General features: G+C 45.6%; 1 protein-coding gene across 1 annotated transcript in view; it reads left to right on the top strand.

The window, feature by feature from the left end:
• COL20A1 (collagen type XX alpha 1 chain) overlaps window positions 1–22,349 on the top strand; it is a 51,931-nt gene that overhangs the window by 15,198 nt on the left and 14,384 nt on the right. Inside the window, exons 12-26 of the mRNA XM_027710717.2 lie at window positions 536–665; window positions 1,168–1,313; window positions 2,946–3,069; window positions 3,545–3,684; window positions 4,297–4,426; window positions 4,952–5,094; window positions 6,170–6,302; window positions 11,768–11,910; window positions 12,526–12,655; window positions 13,214–13,270; window positions 16,152–16,190; window positions 18,230–18,368; window positions 20,084–20,226; window positions 20,600–20,709; window positions 21,387–21,545. Coding sequence (XP_027566518.1) covers window positions 536–665; window positions 1,168–1,313; window positions 2,946–3,069; window positions 3,545–3,684; window positions 4,297–4,426; window positions 4,952–5,094; window positions 6,170–6,302; window positions 11,768–11,910; window positions 12,526–12,655; window positions 13,214–13,270; window positions 16,152–16,190; window positions 18,230–18,368; window positions 20,084–20,226; window positions 20,600–20,709; window positions 21,387–21,545 — 1,866 coding nt within the window. The remainder of the gene's footprint in view (window positions 1–535; window positions 666–1,167; window positions 1,314–2,945; window positions 3,070–3,544; window positions 3,685–4,296; window positions 4,427–4,951; window positions 5,095–6,169; window positions 6,303–11,767; window positions 11,911–12,525; window positions 12,656–13,213; window positions 13,271–16,151; window positions 16,191–18,229; window positions 18,369–20,083; window positions 20,227–20,599; window positions 20,710–21,386; window positions 21,546–22,349) is intronic.

Consider the following 22,349-nt stretch of genomic DNA (forward strand, 5'->3'; position numbering starts at 1 on the left):
AGAAGGTGGAGAATTCTTGTGGGACATCTGTTAACTAAATGCACACTGAGTGTAAATATGATGAGGTAATAGGGAGACAAGACAGAAGAGGGAGCAGGCTAAATATCAACTTGCTAGAAATAGTGTGAGCCATGCTGACACTGATTTTTCTCTTACACAGTGTTATCCCCTCCCTAAGGCATGTGTTTTGACTCAAAGAGGACACTCAAGTACAGAGAGCTGTCCGATGATGCTCATCTGTGATGGATATGACTCAGAAAGGCAAATCCAAATTGTTGATGGATTTCCACTGATTTCAGTGAGAGCACAATTAGAATCTGGTGCTTGGTGTTTGCATAGATCCCAGGTGGGGAACAGGAATCCTTACTTCCTCTTGCCTCCCTATTTTGGGGAGATGCTAGCTTGCATAAAGTTCAGAGGGCAACAGAACCGCCACAGAGAAGCCACGCTTGCTAGGGATGGCCAGTTCAGCCACTCTGCTGCCGGAGAGCATCTGGCACCTCCCTGTGTTGACAGCCCTCCCCTGTGCTTCCAGGTGGTTTTGGATGGAGCAGTCTCCTCTTTGCGGCTTTCCAACCTGACCTCCCACACCGAGTACCTGGTGTCGGTGCTCCCTGTTTACGACACAGTTGTTGGGGATGGGCTGAGAGGCATCACCTCCACATGTAGGTCGTGAGTAGAGAGGATTATGCTGATGCATGGCTACGAAAGGTGAACAAAGCTCACTCTTAGACCACCTCGGGCTGGAGCCTGACGTTGTGTATTTTCCCCTTCCTCAAATTCAGTCTCTCTACAGCTCTCTGTCCGTGGAGGTGTTCAGAACTCCACTGGACAAGATCCTGAGTAAGCTGCTCTTTGACCAGCAGATTGAATCACAGACCTTCAGGGGTCCTTCCCTCCTATGTCATTCTGCAGAGCAGCCCACTGATGTGGCAGTAACACACCCTGCTAGGACTATATTGCAATCCTTGCTGGGTTTTTTTCATCCTTGGTCTCTAAGTGAATTAAACCTATTCTCTGTAAAGCAACTACTCCACTGTGTTTTAGATGAGGGTTAGGTGTCCACCAGCTTGCAGAAACCGTAGCAAAGCCAGGTCTCCTCTGGGTTTTGAGCTGTTGCAGACCTCAAACACTGAAGGTGTCTTTCTACCTTATTTTTCTCTTCAGTGCCTTTGTCTCCCCCTCGCTCCCTGCGCGTCTCTGAGCTGAGCCACAACAGTATCAGGCTGAGCTGGAAAGCAGCCCAGGGAACCACACACTACCTGGTGCTCTGCTCTGCAGCCCCTGATGGAGCAGAGGACTATACAGCAGAGGTAGAGTTCATGAGAATAACTATAATATCGTCTTTTCTCTGTTTGGGCTGAGTTTAGTGCTAGTTCTAAACCTTTGTCAACTGGTATTGTGTGGTCACAGAAAAAAAAATGTATCAGAATTATTGCCAGAAACATCTTTCCTAAAAGATCGTTTTTTTATGGTGTGTCTCAGAGTGATTTATAACTGTGAGGGTTTCACATGGGAAATTAAGGCATGGGAGGAATCTGACTGACTCATGGGGCCCTGGAAACCCACGCACTGAACTCACATCTTTGCAGCCCCAAGTGTAATTCCTGTATCCTTGAGGCTGTATATAAATGTCTTTACTGTGTTTATCTTTAAAATGTTCATTGAAAATGTGTTAGGGTGGTTTTTGCTGACATCTGGAAACAGACCTATGACACTGCACGTGAATAAAACAATGCTTGATGAATGGAAAACCCTTAGAAACATTTAAGAACTCTTTGTTGTGCATTTTAATGAGTTATCTGAAGTACCTGTAGGCTGAGGATATGAATTTGAAACAAAAAAAAGGAGTAGGAAGGAACACGTGTTGCCTTTTTGACTTAGATTCCCCCCTGAATGCACAGCAATAGGGGCAATTGCAGAGTGGTTTTCAAAACAGAACAATTAATACTTACACTCTGCTTTCAGTGCATAATTGTGGGGGTTTTTTACAAGATGCAGAACATTTGAAGCAAACCCAACATTTAAAATTGTACTTCAGCATATTGGAATATTTCCACAGTTTCCTGACCTACTCACTGCAAGAGTGCAATGCCCCAGAGCACGCAAAAACCCCATGTCTGCAAAACTAGCGTTAAAACGTTCCCAGCCTTTTATAAACTGTGCTTCAGTGTGTGCAGACTCCTAAAAGTCTCTGGGGTGCATCTCTGCAGCGAACAGGCTGCGGGAGGAGAGCTGTGACTGTGCCGTGTTAGCAGCAGATGGCAGCAGCCCGGCTGCTCTGAGGTGCTGGCAGCAGCCAGCTCTTCTGCCAGAGCTTTCCATGTGTCTGAGAAAAGTGGGATCACATCCCTTGCATACCCCCGGTCCACCCAGAACAGCTGCAGCATTTTCATATAAGAGACTCTGGAGGGGAAGCCACATGAGGAGTGACTGAGGTCACTTGGTTAGTTCAGCCTGGAGGAGTCTGAGGGGAGCCCTCATCGTGGTCTGCAGCTTCCTCATGAGGGAAGAGAGCACCAATCCCTGCTCTCTGGTGACCAGTGACAGGACCCAAGGCATGGAGCTGTGGCAGGAGAGGTTTAGGTTGGATATTAGGAAAAGGTTCTTCACCCAGAGGGTGGCTGGCCACTGGAACAGGCTTCCTAGAGAAGTGGTCGCAGCCCCAAGCCTGCCAGGATTCAAGGGGCATTTGGACAACACTCTGAGGCACATGGTGGGATTCTTGGGGCTGTCCTGTTCAGGGCCAGGTCTTGGATTTTGATGATCCCTGTACCTCCCTTCCAACTCAGGATATTCTGTAATTCTAAGACCTAAGGTGGAGAAATCCCCTTAGTGAAACCAAAGGGACCTTGACCCGTGTTTCTGTAAGATCTTGCTCTGTTAGGTGTATTGACAGGTACCCTAGAGCTGAAGGGTGCCCCAAAACAGCTCTCTGTTGACAGGTGAAGGTGACCCAGCCCGAGGTGCTGCTGGATGGGCTGTCCCCCAGCACTGAGTACTCCGTGGCAGTGTACGCGATGTACGGGGAAGATGCGAGCGATCCCGCCAGCATCCAGGAAACCACCTGTGAGTGCTGCTGCTGCTTATTGAGTTGTTATTAAACACTTAAGGCAGGAGAAATGTGTTAAATGAGGTGCTTCCCATATTGTGCATGTGGCTTGTAAACATGCTGCCTCTTCCCTGCCTGAGCTTAAGCGAATATTGGTCCCTGAGGGGATCTCTAATTACATGGTGAGCTGCGAAAAAGGAGTGATTTTCCCCTGGTTAAAAAGGACTGCAGAAAAAGTTGTTCCCTGAGGTTTCTTTTGTCTGTGAGAAAAAGAGAATTATTTGGCTGTTTCTCCACCTTTAAAGCCCAGGTAGCTTTTCACAGCCTCCAAAACGCATGTATGGTAGTGACATAGAGTGATTTTTTCCCTGCATGGTAAATGAGCTTCTTAGTTCAAGGTAGGATCATCTAAGAACAGTAGGAGGCAAACAGTGGCACTGCCATTGTGCAGCCTGTGAAGCCTCAGAGTGCTGTCAGTAACTGTTGTTGCAGTGGCCTTGAGTCCCCCCAGGTTCCTGAGCTTCTCCGAGCTCAGCCACGCGTCCGTTCGAGTCAGCTGGGAGGCCGCGTCTGCCGCCGTGAGAGCTCACCACGTCACCTATGCTTCTAGCAGAGGGGGCAACACCGGAGAGGTGAGTCCTTGAGGGCTGGGGGAAGGAGAAGAAACTTGGAAAGTCGGAAAATGCCTTGTTCTCCTTCCATAGCTCAGGGAGAGCTCGTCTGCTGGAAGTGTTTTAACTTTAACTGAAATGGGCACTTCCCATGCAGTTACCACCCACCTGCTGACCTCTCTGCAGCTGTACCCCTGTTCCTCTCCTAATCATAGAATCACAGAATGGTTTGGGTTGGAAGGGACATCCATAAATATCTAGTCCAACTCCCCTGCAGTGAGCAGGGACATCTTCAACTAGATCAGGTTGCTCAGCTCCCTGTCCAATCTGGCCATGAATGTTTCCAGGGATGGGGCATCCACCACCTCTCTGGGTAACCTGTGCCAGGGTTTTACCACCCTTGTAAAATAATTTCTACCTTATATCTAGTCTGAATCTACTCTCTTGTAGTCTAAAACCATGACCCCCTGTCCTATCACAACAGGCCCTGCTAAAAGGTCTGTTCCTATCTTTCTTATAAGCACCCTTTAAGTATTGAAGGGCTGAAGTAAGGTCTCTCCTCTTCTTCAGGCTGAACAACCCCATCTCTCTCAGCCTGTCTCGTACAAAACTCATACAACTCCTCCACTGCAGGTAGAAGTTCCTGGCACTGCAACATCCACTGTCCTGAGACCTCTGTCCTCCCTCACCCAGTACTTCATCAGTGTCAGATCTGCATATGATGAAGGGGACTCCTTTCCAATTACTGGCAATGTTACCACCTGTAAGTAGGAAATGGAAATACTTTTGGTCTCAGTAACAGGTGACAAAGTTGGTTTGTGTGAGTCTTATTAGGGATGTTCTGAGACTGTTCCCAGCAGCTCGTGGCCAAAACTCCTGCACGAAGCACAGATGGCTGCTGTTCTTTGTGTGTGGAATATGTCCAACTGTGTTATGTTCAAAATGAGGTGGAAGGAATAAAGAAAAGGAGCAAATGAAGAAAAGCATAATGTATCACTAACCTCTGTGTCCTTGAGAGCCCTCCTAGCCTTCTCCCCTTCACAAAACCAATGTGACATGTGTCCTCTCCATAAACGAGATAATCCTTCTTAATTAGGGCTTTAAAAATAATTTACCCCTCTCTGTCCTGATGACTGTTGTCATGTGGGTCTGAAGAAGTGACAGACAGGCTGGTCTCAGACATCTGCTTGGTTGATGTGTTGCTCCCCAGCCATCTGCTCCCCACCTTGGCTCTGACAAGGTGCTGTCGTGCCCAAACTTCAGCTCCTTTTCCTCCTGCATCCCTCAGTAAAGGTCCCCCCGCCGCGCGCTCTGAAGGTCACTGAGCTCTCTGGGAACAGCCTCCGACTGCAGTGGGAAGCTGTCACTGCCTCTGATGTGGTTGTCTATCAGATCAAGTGGAGCACAGCCAGTGGAGAGAAGCCTCAGGAGGTATGGACCCACACACAGCTCTGGGGAGCTGGGTTGGCTTTGTGCCTGATTGATGGCTCTGAACTCACCTACAACAGGGTGGTGTAAAACTGCTCAGGTAAATGCTCTTAAGCAATGGAACAGTTCAGCAGGGTCTGTCCTGGATCTGGCTTTCAGTGGAGCAGTCACTTTGAGTACTGGAAGAAGAAGGCACAGCAGGGAGGAGTCCTACAGGCTCTGGGAAGATTGCAGAAGTGTTCTGGGAAACCTCAAGGATGAAATTTAATAGGGACAAGCAGAAAGTATTAAGCTTAGGCAGGAATAATTAACTACAGGTATACAGGATGTAGAACAAATAGCTAAGAAGCAATTCAGTAGAAAAAGATCTGGGGTTGCAGAGAATCACCAGCCCACAATGTCAAGTTGTTGTGGACAAGAAAAAGACAATACTCAGATATTTATAGCTGGAGGTATTGCCTCTAAGACAGGTGGAAGTTACTTCTACTCTCCTCAGAGCTAGGAAACAAACAGTGAGACTTTTGGGATACTGCTCTTTGGGAAGGATGAGGTCCAGGTGAGGAGTACACAGAGGAGAATGACCAGAGACAGAGCTTGTGCAGGAAGGGCAGGGATGGACCAGGTGACCTTTTCCATCTCAAAACCCTTTTTTGAGTATGAGGTCAAACAGCAGTTTAAATGGTGGCTTAAATACACAAGTCTCTCCTGCAATGCTTCACATTTGGGCTGGAACAGGGGTGTACTGGGGCTTCTGTCCCCAGCTCTCCTAAAAGCTGGAAACTCAGCAAAGGGATTTTGTGCTCCAGGCAGGCTGACTGTGTCAGACCACTGTGTTGTGGTACTGAAGGAGCTCCTCAATATAACTGGGCTACAATGCATGGGCATCTGCTCTGCATTAATCAGGGATGGAATTTTGCCTTTGCTTACATGTGTGCAACCCCAGACAGTACCCTGTCCCCAAAACCCAGAGCTAACTCATTTGTGCCTGTGAGCAATCACTGAGGTGGACACCTGGATGTCATGAACCAGCTTGGGGATGCCTGGGAATGTGACTGACTCATCTCTTCCCCTGCTGCAGCTCTCCATTGCTGGAAATGTGGCAACAGCTGTCCTGCCAGGCTTGCAGAAGAACACTGACTACAAAATATCCATCTGGGCCTATTACAAAGATGGTGCTCGAAGCGACACGGTTTCTGTTCATCACAGGACCAGTAAGTGATGAGTGCTTGGAATCCACAGCCCAGGGGTAACAAACAGGCCATGAGATGCTTCAGAGCTCATCACAGACCAGCAACTCAGACCTGATCACCTCCAGCTCTGAAAACCCAAACCCAAATGTCTAAAAGAAGCTACAAATGCCTTAAAGTGTTCTCAGTTTGTCCTGACAGAAATAGGCTGGGCAAACACATCAGCCTGGTGCATTTAAAGGCATCTGATACCCTTGCATGTGTTTCATGGAGAATATATTTCTTCCCTCCCCGTGCTTCTGTGTAGTGTATTGATTCAGATGACTTGGCTTTCTGCAGGGTGTTCAGCTGAATGTGTCACTGTGCTGCCTAATGAATGTTTCCTGTTAGTAAAACATTGTCTGTTAAGGAGGGTGAGGATTTCTTCAGCTACGTCATTGCTGAACTGTGCTTCATCTGAGGGCACTCACAAAATTAGGAGAGAATCCTGCAGGATAATGCCTTGGAAGCATTATCTAAATCTGGCTTTGTACAGGCAGGATAGGAGGTTAAAAAGTGGCACTCCCAGAGGTCCTTGTAATTAATATTGCGTGTAAAATGGATTTGTTGGCAGTGAATGGAATGCAATCCATTCAACAACAGCAGTCCTCCTCCTCCATCTCTCAGCTCTCAACCTCCTTCGCAGAAAAAGCTCATTTAGGCGGGTGTTGAACTGATGAAGCTCAAAGTGAGTGGCAGTCTTGGAATAAGAAGCTCAGGTTTTATTAATAATAAATAATAATAACATATCTTTGTAGAAAGCTACCTCAGACAAGTACCTTGGAGCTACATACTGACAAAAGAAAAAAACAAGAAAGCAAACATCCTACAGATATATAATGAAAAATGGAAAATTAAGGCTGTTTAGAGGGTTCAAAAATTAATTACTGTGCTTTATGTGGTGAATTATGAAGTGTCAGCAGAGCTCCCTCAGCCCACTGCCAGCGACACGTGACAGTGCCCTTCTGGGCACACTGGAACAAGCCAGTCCTTGCTGCTGTTGGCAGCCTGGTGGGACAGGGAAAGCAATTTGATTTCTGCTTGTCAGCTGCTGTCCTTGTTCAGGAGCAAGGACGCCTTGGGGATGTCAGGCTTTGCCTTCTGCACGAAGAAATCACCCAGCGCTCAAAGAAACCAGGTGTGCAGCTGGGCAGGGGGGGTCAGTGCCTGGGTGCTGCTGGTCGGTTTGCAGGGGCAGCCAGGACACTGCCACACTTCTCCCAGATGATATCTGCACATGAAATTAATGTTTTTGATGTTAATTCTTTCCTAATGTTTAAAGTAAGAAGTGCCTGCAGAGAAGTGGCCCAGAGGAAGGGGTGGCTTGTGATTTCCAGTGCTGGTCTTGGGCAGTTCAGAGGAAACCTGGGGATGCCAGAAAATTGCTGGAGGCTTGTGCAATGGATGTATGGGAAGATGTGGCACTCTGTAGGATATGGGAAATTCTGGGATTTGGTTATACTTCAAATCTTCAGTCTTTCAAGCAGAAGCTACCCACTCATACTGTGCTGAGTGATCAGGATGTCCAACAGTGTCAACCTACATGTCAGAGCTGGTGAATAGTAACTCATCCAGCTACAGCATGGAAACCTCTTATGTTATCTGGAAACCCAAACCCCTTGATTTGATTTTTGAGCCCTCTCTCCTTAATTTTCATTACAAAATGAAATTCTAGGGGCTGAAACAGCAATAAAACCTGTCAGTTCTCCTCAGGATGGCAGAGACTTTGGGTTGAAGCCTGGTGAATAGCACTGATCAGGTTATGCTGAACAAAACCAGAAGTACGTGTTAGAGGAGGTTGAGAAACCACTCTTGCTTTCATCATGGTTTTTCTCTTTTCCTCTCTTGGCAACATCCCTTTATATAAGAATAGGTCAAGTCACAAAGTTTTTCTTCAAAATGTCTCGGTAGAATTTCCAAGAAATGCTGAACTTTAAGGGCAGTGTCTGAAGTGAAACTCAGCAGGAAGCACTGGTAACACAAGATTCTCTCCCTGTCCTTCATCATCCCAGGAATACTTCTTTGAAGGTGAAGGAAAAAAAATGCCAGGTCAGAGTGATGCCCTTTGCACACTGTTTTTGCAAAATGGTACCGTGTCCCTCCCCTGGGGGTGAGGTGAGAACACCAAGGTCATTTCATTCAGGACCACTAATCCCTATTGTCCCACCTGAAATGCCCATTTTGAGACCAAATGGGTTCCACTCTGGGGCCCTGCAGACACCAATCCCTCACGGAAAACAGGTCACCAGAAACGTCATCCTCTTATGAAAACCAGCAACATTCATCACTGTGACATGTCATTTGGAAGGATTAGGATGAGGTTTCTCATCTTTCTCGCAGGAAGAAAGGTTATTTCAAAGTTACAGTTTGAGATGTGTCACTTTATGAATTCAGAATGGGTGAGTAGCTTCAGCTGAAAGGGAAACAAAATTTGGGGCTGTGATACGGTTTATGTCCATTCTTGTCTTCTTATCTTGCTCAGCACTTAGTGCTTAAGATGTAATTGTTAAATTTAATATTAAGAGAGAGCATGGAGGAGTAAAAAATACTTTTGGAGTTAAGGTGTGTAGCTGGAAAGACTCAAGTCATGTCTTTTTAAATATATTTTTTTTTTTTTTACATATTTAACTACTTACATGGAGTGAGATCATTGCAACATAAATAACTGAGATACCTTAATTTCATTCCCACCACCAGTGCCAGGTGGTCTGGGTGTACTTCTAGCAGGAACCCCTCCCTGCTGCTGTGCCAGTGAGGGAGAGTTTGGATGCCCCTCTCTCCTTCCATAAGTCTGGTCCCTCTCTGCCATTGCCTCACTCCTATATGAGCCTGAAACCCAAGGAAAAACCTGGTCCCAAAGGGAGTGCTTTAGATGTCACAAAATGCATGTAAGAAGTGGATTTTTTCCAATTTTCAGCCTTGACAAGGAAAAAAAAAAAAAAGAAAAAGTTTAGGATTATTTTTCGGTAACCCAGTTAGCAAACCTTTCCCTGCAGACTTTTCAAGAGGCAGAGCAGGAACAAAAGCACACTGATGTATTTCCCACAGACAACAAAATTGTTACCATGTGATTATCCATGGTTCTGATGTTTCTTCTTGTCTCTCTGTTATATTTAGACTGAATTCTCATTTGAGTTAAGAGCTCTCCTTTCAGTATGTTGTGTAACTTGTCAAGTGTAACAAAGTCCTTATCCTTGACCAAAGGCTTTACACAGTGATCAATTGTCATACTAATGAACAACTTTAATGGTACTTCAAACCAACACAAACCTTCCGTGCAAGCACGTGGGTGTGCAGATGATGCTTTCTGGAAGAGGAGCTTGCTGGCACATGGAGAGGTTGCTGGGAGGTGATCCTTGGAAAATGCTGGAAGGGGTGGCTTTGGTCCTGCTGAGAAGCAGACGGGGACCTCTTTTATATTGAGGGAGAGTTCTTTCATCCAGGCTAAGGAAAAGGAGCTTGAGAAAAATAAAACAGTCCTGAAGGATGAGGAGAGAGCAGTTTGGATACAGTTTGGAACTGCTGCTGAAGCTGGGCTGAGCCACTCTGGCTGCCTTTGCACTGAAGTGTAGTATGAAGTTATGTGCCCTGTTCCTCCAGCTAAGCTGTGCCAGCAGCATCTCCAGCCTGGGGCTGGGAAATGTCTTCAAGCTCTTTATCCCACTCCACAATGAGCTCCTCCCAGCAGAGCATATGTGGCAAATAAAAAGGATTGAAATGTGGGGATGATGCTTTAACCCATGGTAGCAGGGAAAAAACATGGCTAATAATCATTGTAGATGAGTTTTTTAATGGAGTGGAGTCCAGTATTTGCTTCTTATTTGAATATGTGCCTGTCATTCTGGTTAGACCTGAGGCAGGCTGGGATTCCTCCTCTGGAGGAGCAGAGGTTCAAGAGGTTACAGAAGACACAGATGGTGTCCTCTGTGTCAGAGATGCTTCTATCCTCCTGGGCAGCTTCAGGAGGTGACCTTTCCCTTTGCTGTCAGGTCCATACCATCAAATTCTGCCAGGCCTGAGGGCTTTCTGGAATAAACCGGACTCAGAAGACTTTCCCTAACTTTCTCTTCAAAGTTCACTTAAGCAGAGTCTGCACTTACCTCAGCTGAAGGAAACAGCCAGTGCAGCCAGCAAAGATGCAGACATAGAGGACTGACTAATAATAGTGCTGCTGAAGTGACTTTACCTCCCACACTTGTTTTCTTCTCTGTTTTACCTTGCGGTGATGCACAGCAACAGCCTCCAGCCTGATTCAGCTGCTGCAGTCTTGGTTCAGCCTCAGTAAAAGTAAGCTCATTTTATGCAGAAAAGGGAAGGAGAATCAATGGAGGTGCAAATAATCCTCACTTAACCTGTGCTCTAAGGTCACCCCACACTTTGCTGGGTGGGCAGAAGATCCTTACAAGTAAAACTGCAGAATAGAAATCTCATCACCTTGGTGTGTGTCCTTGACCACCTTTAGGGCTCATCCGTCATTTTTGGTCTCCTCTGAATAAATTCTTCATTTTTCTGAGCCCAAGACTTCTGTGTCTTCTCACCAACATGGGTTCAAGGCCAGACACATGCCTTCATACAGAGTGAGACACTGCTTGGAAACAAATCCTGGGAGCAGAGGACCCCATTCTCTAGCCCCCTTGTTTGAACTGATTTAGCCACCTCTGCTTTTCCCTCACTAACTCTCAGTTTCTGCTCAGAGAAGTCACTCCAGCATAACAGCCTCTGTCCTCAGGTCCAGTTTGCTGCACAGCAGGACCCCAGGGAAGCAAATGCATTTACATAATTAAAAATTGCTCAGCTTTGGTCTCTGGCAAACCCTTTTCTGGCTGACTGTGGCTCAGCCCATCACCAATTTGGATCCATCCATACATCACAGTGCAGGGCTAGAGAAGGGGGAGTAGCTCAGGCACTGCATGTGAGTCCCTTCCTCAAGGCTGTGGGTGCTGGTGTCAGAAGTACAAAACAAAACTGTGGTGTGCTGGATGCCCTGGGGGTTTTTAAGAGTAATTTTAAATCAGAAAGAAAAAAAATGGAAAGTGTTAGAAATTATGATGGATTAACTTTGATATAGGATCTGAGTTTAATTGGCAATAAAGCTGTTTGTCCAGTGTGCCTCTAGATCCTTGATGAAATTCAGTTTCAATTTGGGTCTTTATGAAGAGTATGCTTTGATGTTTGTCCGTGTTGTATACAAAGGATCTCTTTGCCTTGTGCTTTGGGACTGTTTCTCCTTTCCAAGAATTTTGAGGGGAGGCTGTGAATTGCTGAATGCTTGAGTTGTGGTGTGTTGTGCTTGGGCAATCCTCATCCCCTCAAAATCTGTTTTCTCTCCTGCCTGGTCCCCAAGGTGGCTGTTTCTGCCCTGAGAGTTGGTTACTTGCACAGCAGAGCCCTGAAGCGTTGGGGAATCACTGCCCACCTTTTGTGCTGCTCACCTTTAATCCCTGTTGCAGATTCCCGGAGCCCACCCACCAACCTCTTCATTGACTCCGAGACCCCCACCAGCCTTCAGATCCACTGGACCCCCCCTGATGGCCGTGTACAACACTACAAAATCACCTACAGCCCTGTTTCTGATGCTGGTGCCCAGCAGACGGTAAAGCTCCAGTTCCTTTGTGGGTGACAGACACTGGACCAGAGGGACAAGGGGACAGTGTCATGCTCAGGGGAGCTCTGCTCACTCTAGTCAGGTTTGCCATGAGGATATCGGGTTCACAGGACTACAAACCTAAATTGCTTCTTCCTGAAGTGTTGCTTTGTGAACACAACCCCGAGGCTTTTTTGTAATTAAGATACTTATGTCATCAAAACCACTAATAATGTGGCTTTCTCTGCTCCCTGAACTGGGGTGGGGAATTTTTGGAGGCAGAGGGAGGTGGGGGATAAATCTACTGCCCCTCCTACTTAGGGAGCTTAAACATCATCCTTTTAAAACACAGGTTTTCTGCTTAAATGCAGACTGGTTATTCTATCATAAGGCACTTCCACTGTATTTCTATGAGGAATATTGGTGTCTTCACATAGGTAAATGCTTTTCCCCTGGGCATGTCTAGTCCAAGAGCAACAGGCTTCCTTGGCTGAGCTAAGCAGGGATACTGCTCCATGTCCCAGGACTTGACACTAGAACTCCTGTACCGAGCTCTGGGGTGTAAGTAAGAGCTAGAATGAGAAGCCTGCCCAAACGTTTGGCTCTTTTTTCATCCCATTTTAGATCATGGCTCCTGGCAAAAGTAGCAGTGTGACCCTGCAGTCACTGCTGCCTGACAGAGCCTACAAAGTGACCATTTCTGCTATCCACTACACAGGAGAGAGTGAGAGCACATCCACAACGGGACGGACAGGTAAATGTGTCCGTCAGAATGGACATGTTCTTCACAGCCCTCCATCTGTCAATCAGAGGCAGCCTCTGTTGGGGCAGAAATGTCCTCACTCACACTGGGCTCTGGCTGAGGCCAGAGTTTTGCTCAGCAGGGTAAACTACTGGCCTTGAAAAATGAAAATCCTGCCCCAATTTCTGTACTCCAGACAATTCTGGGATGAATGGGAAGGGGTGAAGGCCCTCCAGGTCTCGAGCCAGGGACCACAGTCCTGAATAACGGAGCTCACGTGTGGCATCAAGGAGTGCCAGGGGAGGTTCAGGTTGGATATTAGGAAAAATTTCCTCACTAAAAGAGTGGTTAAGCACCAGAGCAAGCTTCCCAGAGAAGCGGTGGGGTCACCATCCCTGGACATGCTCAGAAAGCAAGTAGACATGGCATTTTGTGATATGGTTGAGTGGACGTGGTGGTATTCAGTCAAAGGTTGGACTGGATGACCTTGGAGGTCTTTTCCAACCTTAGTGATTCTTATCAACATGATAAGAAGTGATTCTTAACAACTATGATTGTTTTCTCTTTCAGCTCCAGTGCTGTCTAAGTTCCCTTCAATACGAGGATTCATTCCACCTAAACCAGAGGGTAAATGATCTCCTGTAAAGTTCTGCTTTGCTGTTGTTGTTTTTCATTCCCTAGCAAACAGCACAGTGTGGGCTCTGCAGAGCAGCAGGAACAGGTCTGTCAGTTAGTTATAGACAGACACCCTTGGGGACTGTCCAAGGACAACTAGAAACCACAGGACTTCTTAAAATCAGACTCATTTAGTATAAAGACTGATAGTATTTATAGGATTTCTGTACAACTTGACCAAAATGGAGCAAAGAGAAGGATGACATGCTTCAAATTAAAATTCCTTGTAAAGTCCCTTATTAAATTTAATGAGCATATGTTCTCATAGCTGATATAAAGCAAACTATGAAATGAATTAGAGAGGAAATGTTGAATTTACAGGGTCATAAAAAGTTATTAAGAAGTAAATGTTAGAATACAGATATTATGTCATTGCTGGCTTTTCTTGACTATTTGAAACTATTCCAAACAAAATTTCAGTTTTCAAATTTGTTGAAGGAAGTAAAGATTGAAGAATGAAGCAGCCTAGATGAATAAATTGTTAGTTTTTAATCAACAAAGAATATATCGGATTAAGTTTTCAAATGGTTTATTTAGGTGTTCAGATCACTGTGGAAAAGTTCTGTGAACTTTCAAGCAGAAAATAATCCTCCCATAAGGCTGATGAGTCACCTTGTAGAATTTAATATAGCTGTTTGGCTATGAAAGCTGAAAAGACAAGAGAAGTATTAAATTCAGCATGTTTTATAAAGTATCTTTTTTTTGAAGAATGAGAGAAATATGTAGCAATGCTGAGACAATAGTTGGATGTGCAGAAAAAGACTCCAATATTGATATATAACCAAATTATTGAGAGAAATGATCTGACATTGCAGGAGTGAATGTTTATTGTACAGTGAATAACTGCACTGGGCTGGGGTTTGGAGAGAAAAACAAAAAACAAAGAGAATAACAAGACAGCAGGAATCCTAGGCTGGAAATCTAGGGAAAAATCTTCAAAGCAGAAGTGAAACTGCCAAAGTCATGGATCCTTGCCCTGACTCTGATACGGTTCACCTAAGCTGAGCATTGCCAGATCAAAGAGCTGTGAGCAATCCCAGTGCCACCAGCCTGGGAAGGAGGTGAGAATTGCCAGGGATGTCAGTGAGAGGGACCCTGGAGCCTGGACAAGAGTCAGAATGAGCTCACTGACTCCCAAGCAAGGGAGCTTGGGAGAATGAGCTCACTGACTCCTGGAGAAGGGACAAGTCTGTAGCCTGTTTATGTGACTTTGGGGGCATTTTGTTTTTTGTTTTCTTCACCGTTCTTCAGTTCCAAGGAGGCTGTATAGGGACTTTTTACAAGGGCTTGGAGTGATAGGACAAGGGAGAATGGCTTCACACTGACAAAGGGCAGGTTTAGATTAGATATTAGGAAGAAATTCTTCCCTGTGAGGATGGTGAGGGCCTGCCACAGGTTGTCCAGAGAAGCTGTGGATGCCCCATGCTCAAGGCTGGGGTAAGAGCAGTGTGTAAGTAGGAGATTTAAGTCAGATTACCCTGAATGCAGGACATTGCTCCACAACCAGGGTCAAGCTCAAAGAGATGGTTTTGAGGCTCAAGATTCAGACACTGATTTTTTAACTGATTTCCATAGATCTCTTCAAAATAGTTTTATACCCAGTTCTACAGAATTATGGTATGTATGTATAAAGCTAAGCATCAGGTTGAACAATGGAGGTCATGGCAACTTGTAAGTCTTTGTGGTTTAAATCCTGGCTTCAGCAGTCTCATGGCTATCAGAGTCATAGGTTTGGGTGCCCTTTCTCAATCCTGAATAATGGCATTGACACTCCTATAGACTTAGGAATCTCAGGTCTCTCGGGGAGGGTAAGTCACCCCCTTTAAATTTCCTACGTATTTTACAAAAGCGAGGTATGAAAAATTGAAAGGTCTGATTTTCTGCTGAGGTATAAAATGGCATTGATGCAAGAATGGCAAAGCTACAACAAAGCCTCAGTAAAATGATCTCCTAGATTCTATTATACTGATGACCTAGAAAACCATTTTTGAAACAGCCAATCTTGTCAAGTGTCCTTGATTTTCAGGGACTTTTCTCATTTTGCGTCAAGCATTCCCTTTGTTCCTGCTCCATCTGGCATCCATGGCCTGGGATTTACGTGGCAGCAGATAACTGAAAGTAACATCCGTGAGCTGTTTTCTAAAGCATTCCCTCACCTGAGCCTTTTCAACAGAGAGCTCATAACCCTGGTGCCTCCTGTTCCAGCTTCACATCCCAGTCTCTGCACCTCTGGTTTTGCTTTCTGTCCTATGGCACCTCAGAGGTTTTATCAAGGGAATCTCTGAAACACGTCCTGCAAAACTTGGCCAAAACTCTCAAAGAGTTTTCTCCTAAAGAATTCAAAAGCCAAACTCTCAAGTTGAGATATATAGTTTTGCTGTGTGTATTTCAAGTTTCAGCTACAAAATCTGGTATCTTTCTCTTACAACACCACCGAGGCACTGTTTAAAAAAAAAAAAGTGCTTTGATGTCTGTTTTTAAAGAGAAACTTGCCAAACATGATGCTCCCTTGTATTTCATATCATAAGGTGCCAGGTGAGTCAGTCAAAAGAAAGTGATCATGACAATGTTTGATGATGAAAGACAGTATTTTTATTTTTATGATGGGCAAGCCAAGAAACAACTTTTAAGTTTGCACAAGCATAAATTCTCTCTTTCTCCGTAAATATATAAACAAAGTTGAAGTCCAGGCTCTGATTTAAGCTGCGGAATATTCTGAGTTTTTCTATGGTTTTCCTTTGCTTTATCTAGAGGAACTGTGTTTTGCTTCCATAACCCCTTCCTGCCTTTTTCTTCCCTCTAACAGTTTTTCCCTTTCATTTTGTTCTCACAGCCTGCCCCACCATCACCTCTGCCGAGGGCGCCACACGAGGTACAGTAGCAGATCAAGCCCTGGTGGTGCTGGGCTGTGACTCAACACACCTCTGGTCTTGGCTTTTGAAACACACATAAAAGCTGAGGGGGGTCAGGGGAAGTCCCATGGAAAAGGGGAGAAGTGTGAGGACCAAAACTGGAAAATATCCTTTATCAGGTAGAAGAATATTCTGCAGTACCTCAGTTGATATTCCCAATGGCTCGTGCTCCACCAGCTCGTGGTCTCTGCTGTTAATGCTTAACACCAGGATTTTCATGGGCCTTAAGGAAGTGTAACTTCAAACAGCCATTAAATGTCAAGAGGATTTAAATTCCTAACTCATGCAGGCTCCTCAGTCTGTCAAACACAAAACCTCTCAGTTTGTCCCCAGGATCACCTTTGCATCCTCTGGAGGAGGGATAGATGCCCGAGGCTGCAGCCAGGCTGTATGGATTTTGCTAGGGCAGTGACTTCCCATTTCTCCTGTCTGTGCCCAGCAGCTGTTCATGCTGTTGGGGTAGCTGTAAGAACTTCTTACTTAGAAAGCAATTAGTTCTGCTTATAAAGTGGTATCACCTCCTTCCCGGAGCATTTTGTGATACAGTTCAGACCGACAAACCAGCTCCAGGTCTCAGCTCTGGTTACTCTGTGGCTGAGTCACTTCATCTTTGCCCGGACCCTCCCAGCTCACAGGGATGTGCATCCTCACCTGGGAGACTCTCAGCACTGTTACCTGTTGCCCAGTCTGTTGATGCAGAAGTCAAAGTAGTCAAATCATAAAACCACAACAAGTGTTGACCTCTCCGTCTCTTCCTTGACAAGTAGATCACTGAAACCATTTCATGGCAGATTCATGGTGTGATGGAATACCTGGAAGTGTTGAAGGTCAGCTCAGATGAGGCTTGGGGCAACCTGATCTAGCGGGTGGCATCCCTGCCAATGGCAGAGGGGTTGGATCTAGATGATCTTTAAGGTCCTTTCCAACTTAAGTCATTCTGTGATTCCATGATTCTATGATGATAATATGATTATATTACAATATGTCTGTAATTGTGACTCAAGCCTTCTTTTCAGTCTTTACATTTGCACCTCTTAAAGGAGGTTCCAGTGCCAGAAGCTCCATATCAGAGATTAATGGCCCTCAAGTAGGTAATTTACTTTGGCAAACTCCCTAATACTGTTGGAAAATGAAAAAAAAAAAAAAAAAGTATCCTGGACCAACCCCCAGGCAAAAGAAAAACTCAAGGCAACAAACTGCAGAAGACTGTAAACAGTGAAAGAGTGAGGGAATCTGGACTGAAAGCACCTCACTGAAATGAAGCTGTAGCCCTTCCATTTGCTAAAGAAGGAACCATCTCCTTCACCCAGACTGCTGCAAACTCAGATAAACTAAGAAAGAATCCAAATTGTGAGATCTTGTCTCGCTGAACAGAAAACTGAAATGAAAAAAATGACTTGGAGCTTTAATTGGAGCTGGGAGAGATGAAGCTGCACGAGCCAGGGAGGCGATGTCAGAGGTGTCAGAGGAGAATCTGTAAACCACATGAGGCAGGTCACCCCTGGGTGTCTGGTGAAAATAGGGAGAAATGGAAATGCTCATATTTTAAAGTTCTTTCCTCAGTTTCTGACTCTCATATATAAGGCATTTCAGAGCAGAAATAATTGTCTCTCCCTGCTAGCAATTACTGGACTGATCCCATGTCATTTGAAGATAATATTTTGTGTCTAGTTGAAAAGGAGAAATTGTTGGAGTAACGTCTTTCTCATTTGTTTTTCATTCTGAAGATTTGAAAACACAATTGTGAAAGTCTCCACCTTTAGTCCACTCTCCTCCAAGAGGAAGAGAATACAGCCAATGTGCACGGAGGATACAGACACAAACTTATTTTCCCTGGCTGCCACTTGTGGGGTACACTCGAGTTTGGACAGCCTTGCTGGTGTCATGTTGCCATGCATTTACACTTATTGCCTTCTCCATGCTAATTCTACCTGCTCTTCAAACACACTTCTTTTGCATTTTTTTTCTAATCACTGATTTTTCTCTTTGTCCCTTTCAGGATTTGACATGATGGAAGTTTTTGGCTTAGTAGAGAAGGAATACTCCTCCATCAAAGGCGTGGCCATGGAGCCCTTCGTGTTCAGCGGTTCCCGCACCTTCACCCTGTTCAGAGACATTCAGCTCACCCAGAGGACCAGGTGGGAGCAGAGCTGTGACTGGTGTCACCTTCACACTCAGTCTCATGCATGAACATTAGCTGTGTGCACGGGAAAGGAAGGTCACTGATTTGGGGAGGGATGATGCAGCCCCCACTGGCAACTTCAAAACAAAATGATAAAGATGAGCTAAATCAAACCACTGGCAGACTGAAAAGAATGCCAGATGTTTTTTACCTAATGTATTTATAAATAAACCTCTGACTTTCCTCAAGATGAGTTGGAACATGTCACACAGAAGTTAAGGGAACACAATAGTATTTATTGCATCTTTTGTGTAGCCAAACATTTTCCCAGTGATGTTTTCCATTTCCACAAAATCACTTTTTCCAGCAGTGTTAGTTGCTGTGATGAACATCAGGATCATGTCACGTATGGACACTGCACCATTCTTTAGGCATTCTGTCCACAGCCACCTACTCTTCAGTGATGGCAGTTTTAGGTCATATTTTCATTTTCAATCCCTTCTCCCAACATCTCTGGTTTGGAGAGAGATCTTTGCTTTAGAAAACATTACTCTCATAGCTGCTTTCTGCAGCTCGGGCTGTATTGATGAGAAGGAGTAACCACTGACTCTGGGTTGTGACTTGACCCCATTTCGTTGCGTACAAAGCGTCTCTGCAGGGTCCCAAGTGGGCCAGGCAGCTCCCATGACCTCATTCATTTTTTATGATTATGAATCAGGAGTGATCTGACTCCTGACATTGCTATTTTGTTTAAAGTCTAATTACTGAGGCACTGGCTCTGCTTAATCTTAGTTAAAGAAGCAAAGCTTCTTAGAGTAAACAGAGTGAGGGAGATTCAGAGAAGTCTTTGGTCTAAATACTCAGAAAATGATGGGCAAATCCTTTTGTTCAGCTGTTATAGATGCCATTCCAAGGACATTACTCCTTTAGAAATTGAAAAAGAAAGAAAAACCTCGTATTATTTATGACTCAGTCCTGAAAAGATGGTTAATGAGTTGTGTATATGCCCATGCAAATGTGTCCTGTTTCAGATTACAGACATGTTTCAGGCATAACCAATGTGACCTTCCTCAGTTGCCTTATATCCTCTCGCTGCTGCTGAGCCTAAATCCTGCAGCTGGGATGTGGGAACCCACTGGGGACTTCTCTGTGGGCTCAGTGCTTATCCCTGAAGGGTATTTACACTGATTTAGACTAACAGAATCATTAAGGTTGGAAAAAACCTCTAAGGTCATCGAGTCCACCCCTTAACCTAATGCTGCCAGGTCCACCACTAAACCATGTTACTAAGCCAAGAGTTTAAAGATTTACCCCATGATATATGGCAATCATTCCTCCTTGAAAAGGAGACCTGGTGTAGTGTTTTGGAACCTGGCAGGGGTGTTTCGTAAGCCTCTGCTGGGCTCTATTTTGGAAAGCATTAAAGCTGCACTCGCTGTGCCTTGGCATTCCCTAAGGCAGCTCTGGCAGTGATGGACTGACACGGACCTGAGCATCCCCCAGGCACAAGGGGAAGGCCCACGAGTGCTTGTCACACAGCACAGACCTCAACAGCCTGAGAGGGACGCACAAACAGGGGCCAGGCTCTTTCCAGGCGTATCATGATCAACTCTCGGCAGCGAAGCTTTTCCAGGCCACCCTGCCCAGGAAACAGGCTGGATGAGCCCTGCCTGGAGGATGTTGCCTGTTGATTTAAGTCACTTGATGTTTCCTTGGCTTGTCTCGTTGCAGTGACATCCACCTCTTCGCCATCCCACCCGAGCACACCATCAGCATCCTCCTGCGCCTCCTGCCCGAGACCCCCAAGGAGCCCTTTGCCGTGTGGCAGATAACGGACGAGGACTTCCAGCCTCTCCTGGGGGTTAACCTTGACCGTAAGGTTTCTTGTTGAATACATTAAATTCAGGTATTTGCATGCATTTTGCGAGCAGCAGAACTCGCTTTGGCGTTCACTTGGAAAGTTTTAATGGTTTTGTTACTCAGCAGTGGTTTTGTGGGAAGATTTCCCGTTGCTGCCTTCCTTGCATTTAAAATACTGCCTTGAAGTGCAATTAAAAGACATATTTTCATTTTCATTCTGCTTGTAACCTATTCTTTATTTTTACATATTGTTTTCCATTGTTTAGAAGTATTTCATGATAGTATACTAAATCTTCCACCTTATTTAAGTCTAATTATTTACTATTGTGTCTGTGGATGAAATCAATTTCTCTTTTAATTCTAAGCTGTTATTTATTTCCCCTGTAGCCAGTAAGAAATCCTTGACCTATTTCAATCATGACTACAAGGCTGATTTACAGGAAGTCTCCTTTGACCAGCAGGAAGTGAAGAAGATATTCTATGGGAGCTTTCATAAGGTCCTTATCAAAAGAGGGAGAAATGTGGCTCACAATCCCACTCTGGTCTGGGAGTGTTATGCCAGCAATGTGTATTGTTCAAAGTGAGGAGTGATTATCCAAATGCTTTGCATCCCGATTGCCAGGGAACTGACAGACCTCTTTGATATGCTGAAAGTTATAATTGTAAAGCATTTAGGTTTATCTTGTGATCAAAACATAATTTCCACATATTGATTCCCTTTTTCCCCAGAAACTCCAAAATCAAGGTGGTTTTTAGGTCTTAATAATGAGGGGAAAATGAAAAATCAATTTTTTCTTTTTTTTTCAATTTTGGATTTTGGTGATCATTTAGTGCTGGAAGAAGGGAAAAAAAAAAGAATCCAGCTTTGTGAGAAAGCCACTTTATCACTCATAGCAGGGTGGGGGGTTTTGCTATCTGGGTCCTCAGAGAAAAGGTATTGCACCCAAATGTGCAAACGAGCACTTTACATCAACGTCTGTGGGCAGGGTCATTATTCAGCTAGTTCTGAAGATTGAGGTATTTAATATCACAGGTCCAGAAAGGCTTCTCCTGAGGAAAGGTGAGGGGATCAACAGCAGCAGTCTGGGAAGTGGGCAGAAGGCATTACTGTCTGTAAGAGACTCCCTCATCTCGTCACAGAGCTCCAACACACCTTTTTCCACCTGCTGCCCAGGTGCACGTGGCCGTGAGCCACTTCAAGATCAAACTCTATCTGGACTGTAAGAAAATAGCAGAGAAACCCATCAACACCGTCGGCAGCATCTCCACCGCCGGCTTCACCATGCTGGGAAAAGTGACCAGGACCAGAGGACCCAGGAGCGGGTCTGCGCCGGTGAGTGCCGGCGCTGTGCGCTGCCGGAGAACGGGGGGGCTCCATTTGGATCTGGCTGGGGTGGGCAGATGGAGAGGAGAGCCATCTCACAGCACTGCCTCTCTGAGTGCCTCCCAACACTGCTGTGACGCACAGCCGTGCCCTGATCCCGCTGATCCCTGTGATTTTAATGAGCTTTCCCAGCACCAGGAGAGCGCGTTCGTCCCTCCCGTCCCCTGCCTGGGTTTGGGGATGGTGATCACAAGCAGCAGCGTGAGCGTGTCCCAGAGGTGCCTTCTGCTGGCTGCATCCTCTGGGGACTGGGGAAGCGTAGCTCCTGCACTGAGATGCTGAAGGAGACAGGAGGGTTTGGGAATTGCTTCTGCAAGGGGAGGTTGTGCTCGCCAGCCCCCATGGAGTGATGTCGGGAAATGCTGGTGACTGAAGGCAGCAGGGCTGGATGCGCCTCAGTCTCCAGTGTGTTTGGACTTGCCTATCTGCATGCAAATGAAAGGAAAATAGTCTTCAGTATAGAGACTCTTTATCAGCTGCTGCTTGGAAAAGAAAACAACCCAAACAGTGTGTGCCAGCCTGTGGGTTTGTCCTGACCGCCTCACACAGTGCTGCAGGGAGCTGCTCCCTGCCAGGGGAGAGGACAAGGGAACATGTGGAGTCAATGTCCTGCCCTGAGACAGCCCAGTGCACAGTCCTCAGGACAAAACCACCCCTGTATGCCTTCTCCTGGCAGTCTGTTCCATACTTACTCCCCAAAACAGGAGTGTTAAGTATGTGCACAATCAGTGACAAGTTCATCACTCACAACAT

The sequence above is a fragment of the Pipra filicauda genome, unplaced genomic scaffold, assembly GCF_003945595.2.
Source record: "Pipra filicauda isolate LSUMZ 115617 unplaced genomic scaffold, ASM394559v2 scaffold13_size5146498_pilon, whole genome shotgun sequence".
Lineage (NCBI taxonomy): Eukaryota > Metazoa > Chordata > Aves > Passeriformes > Pipridae > Pipra > Pipra filicauda.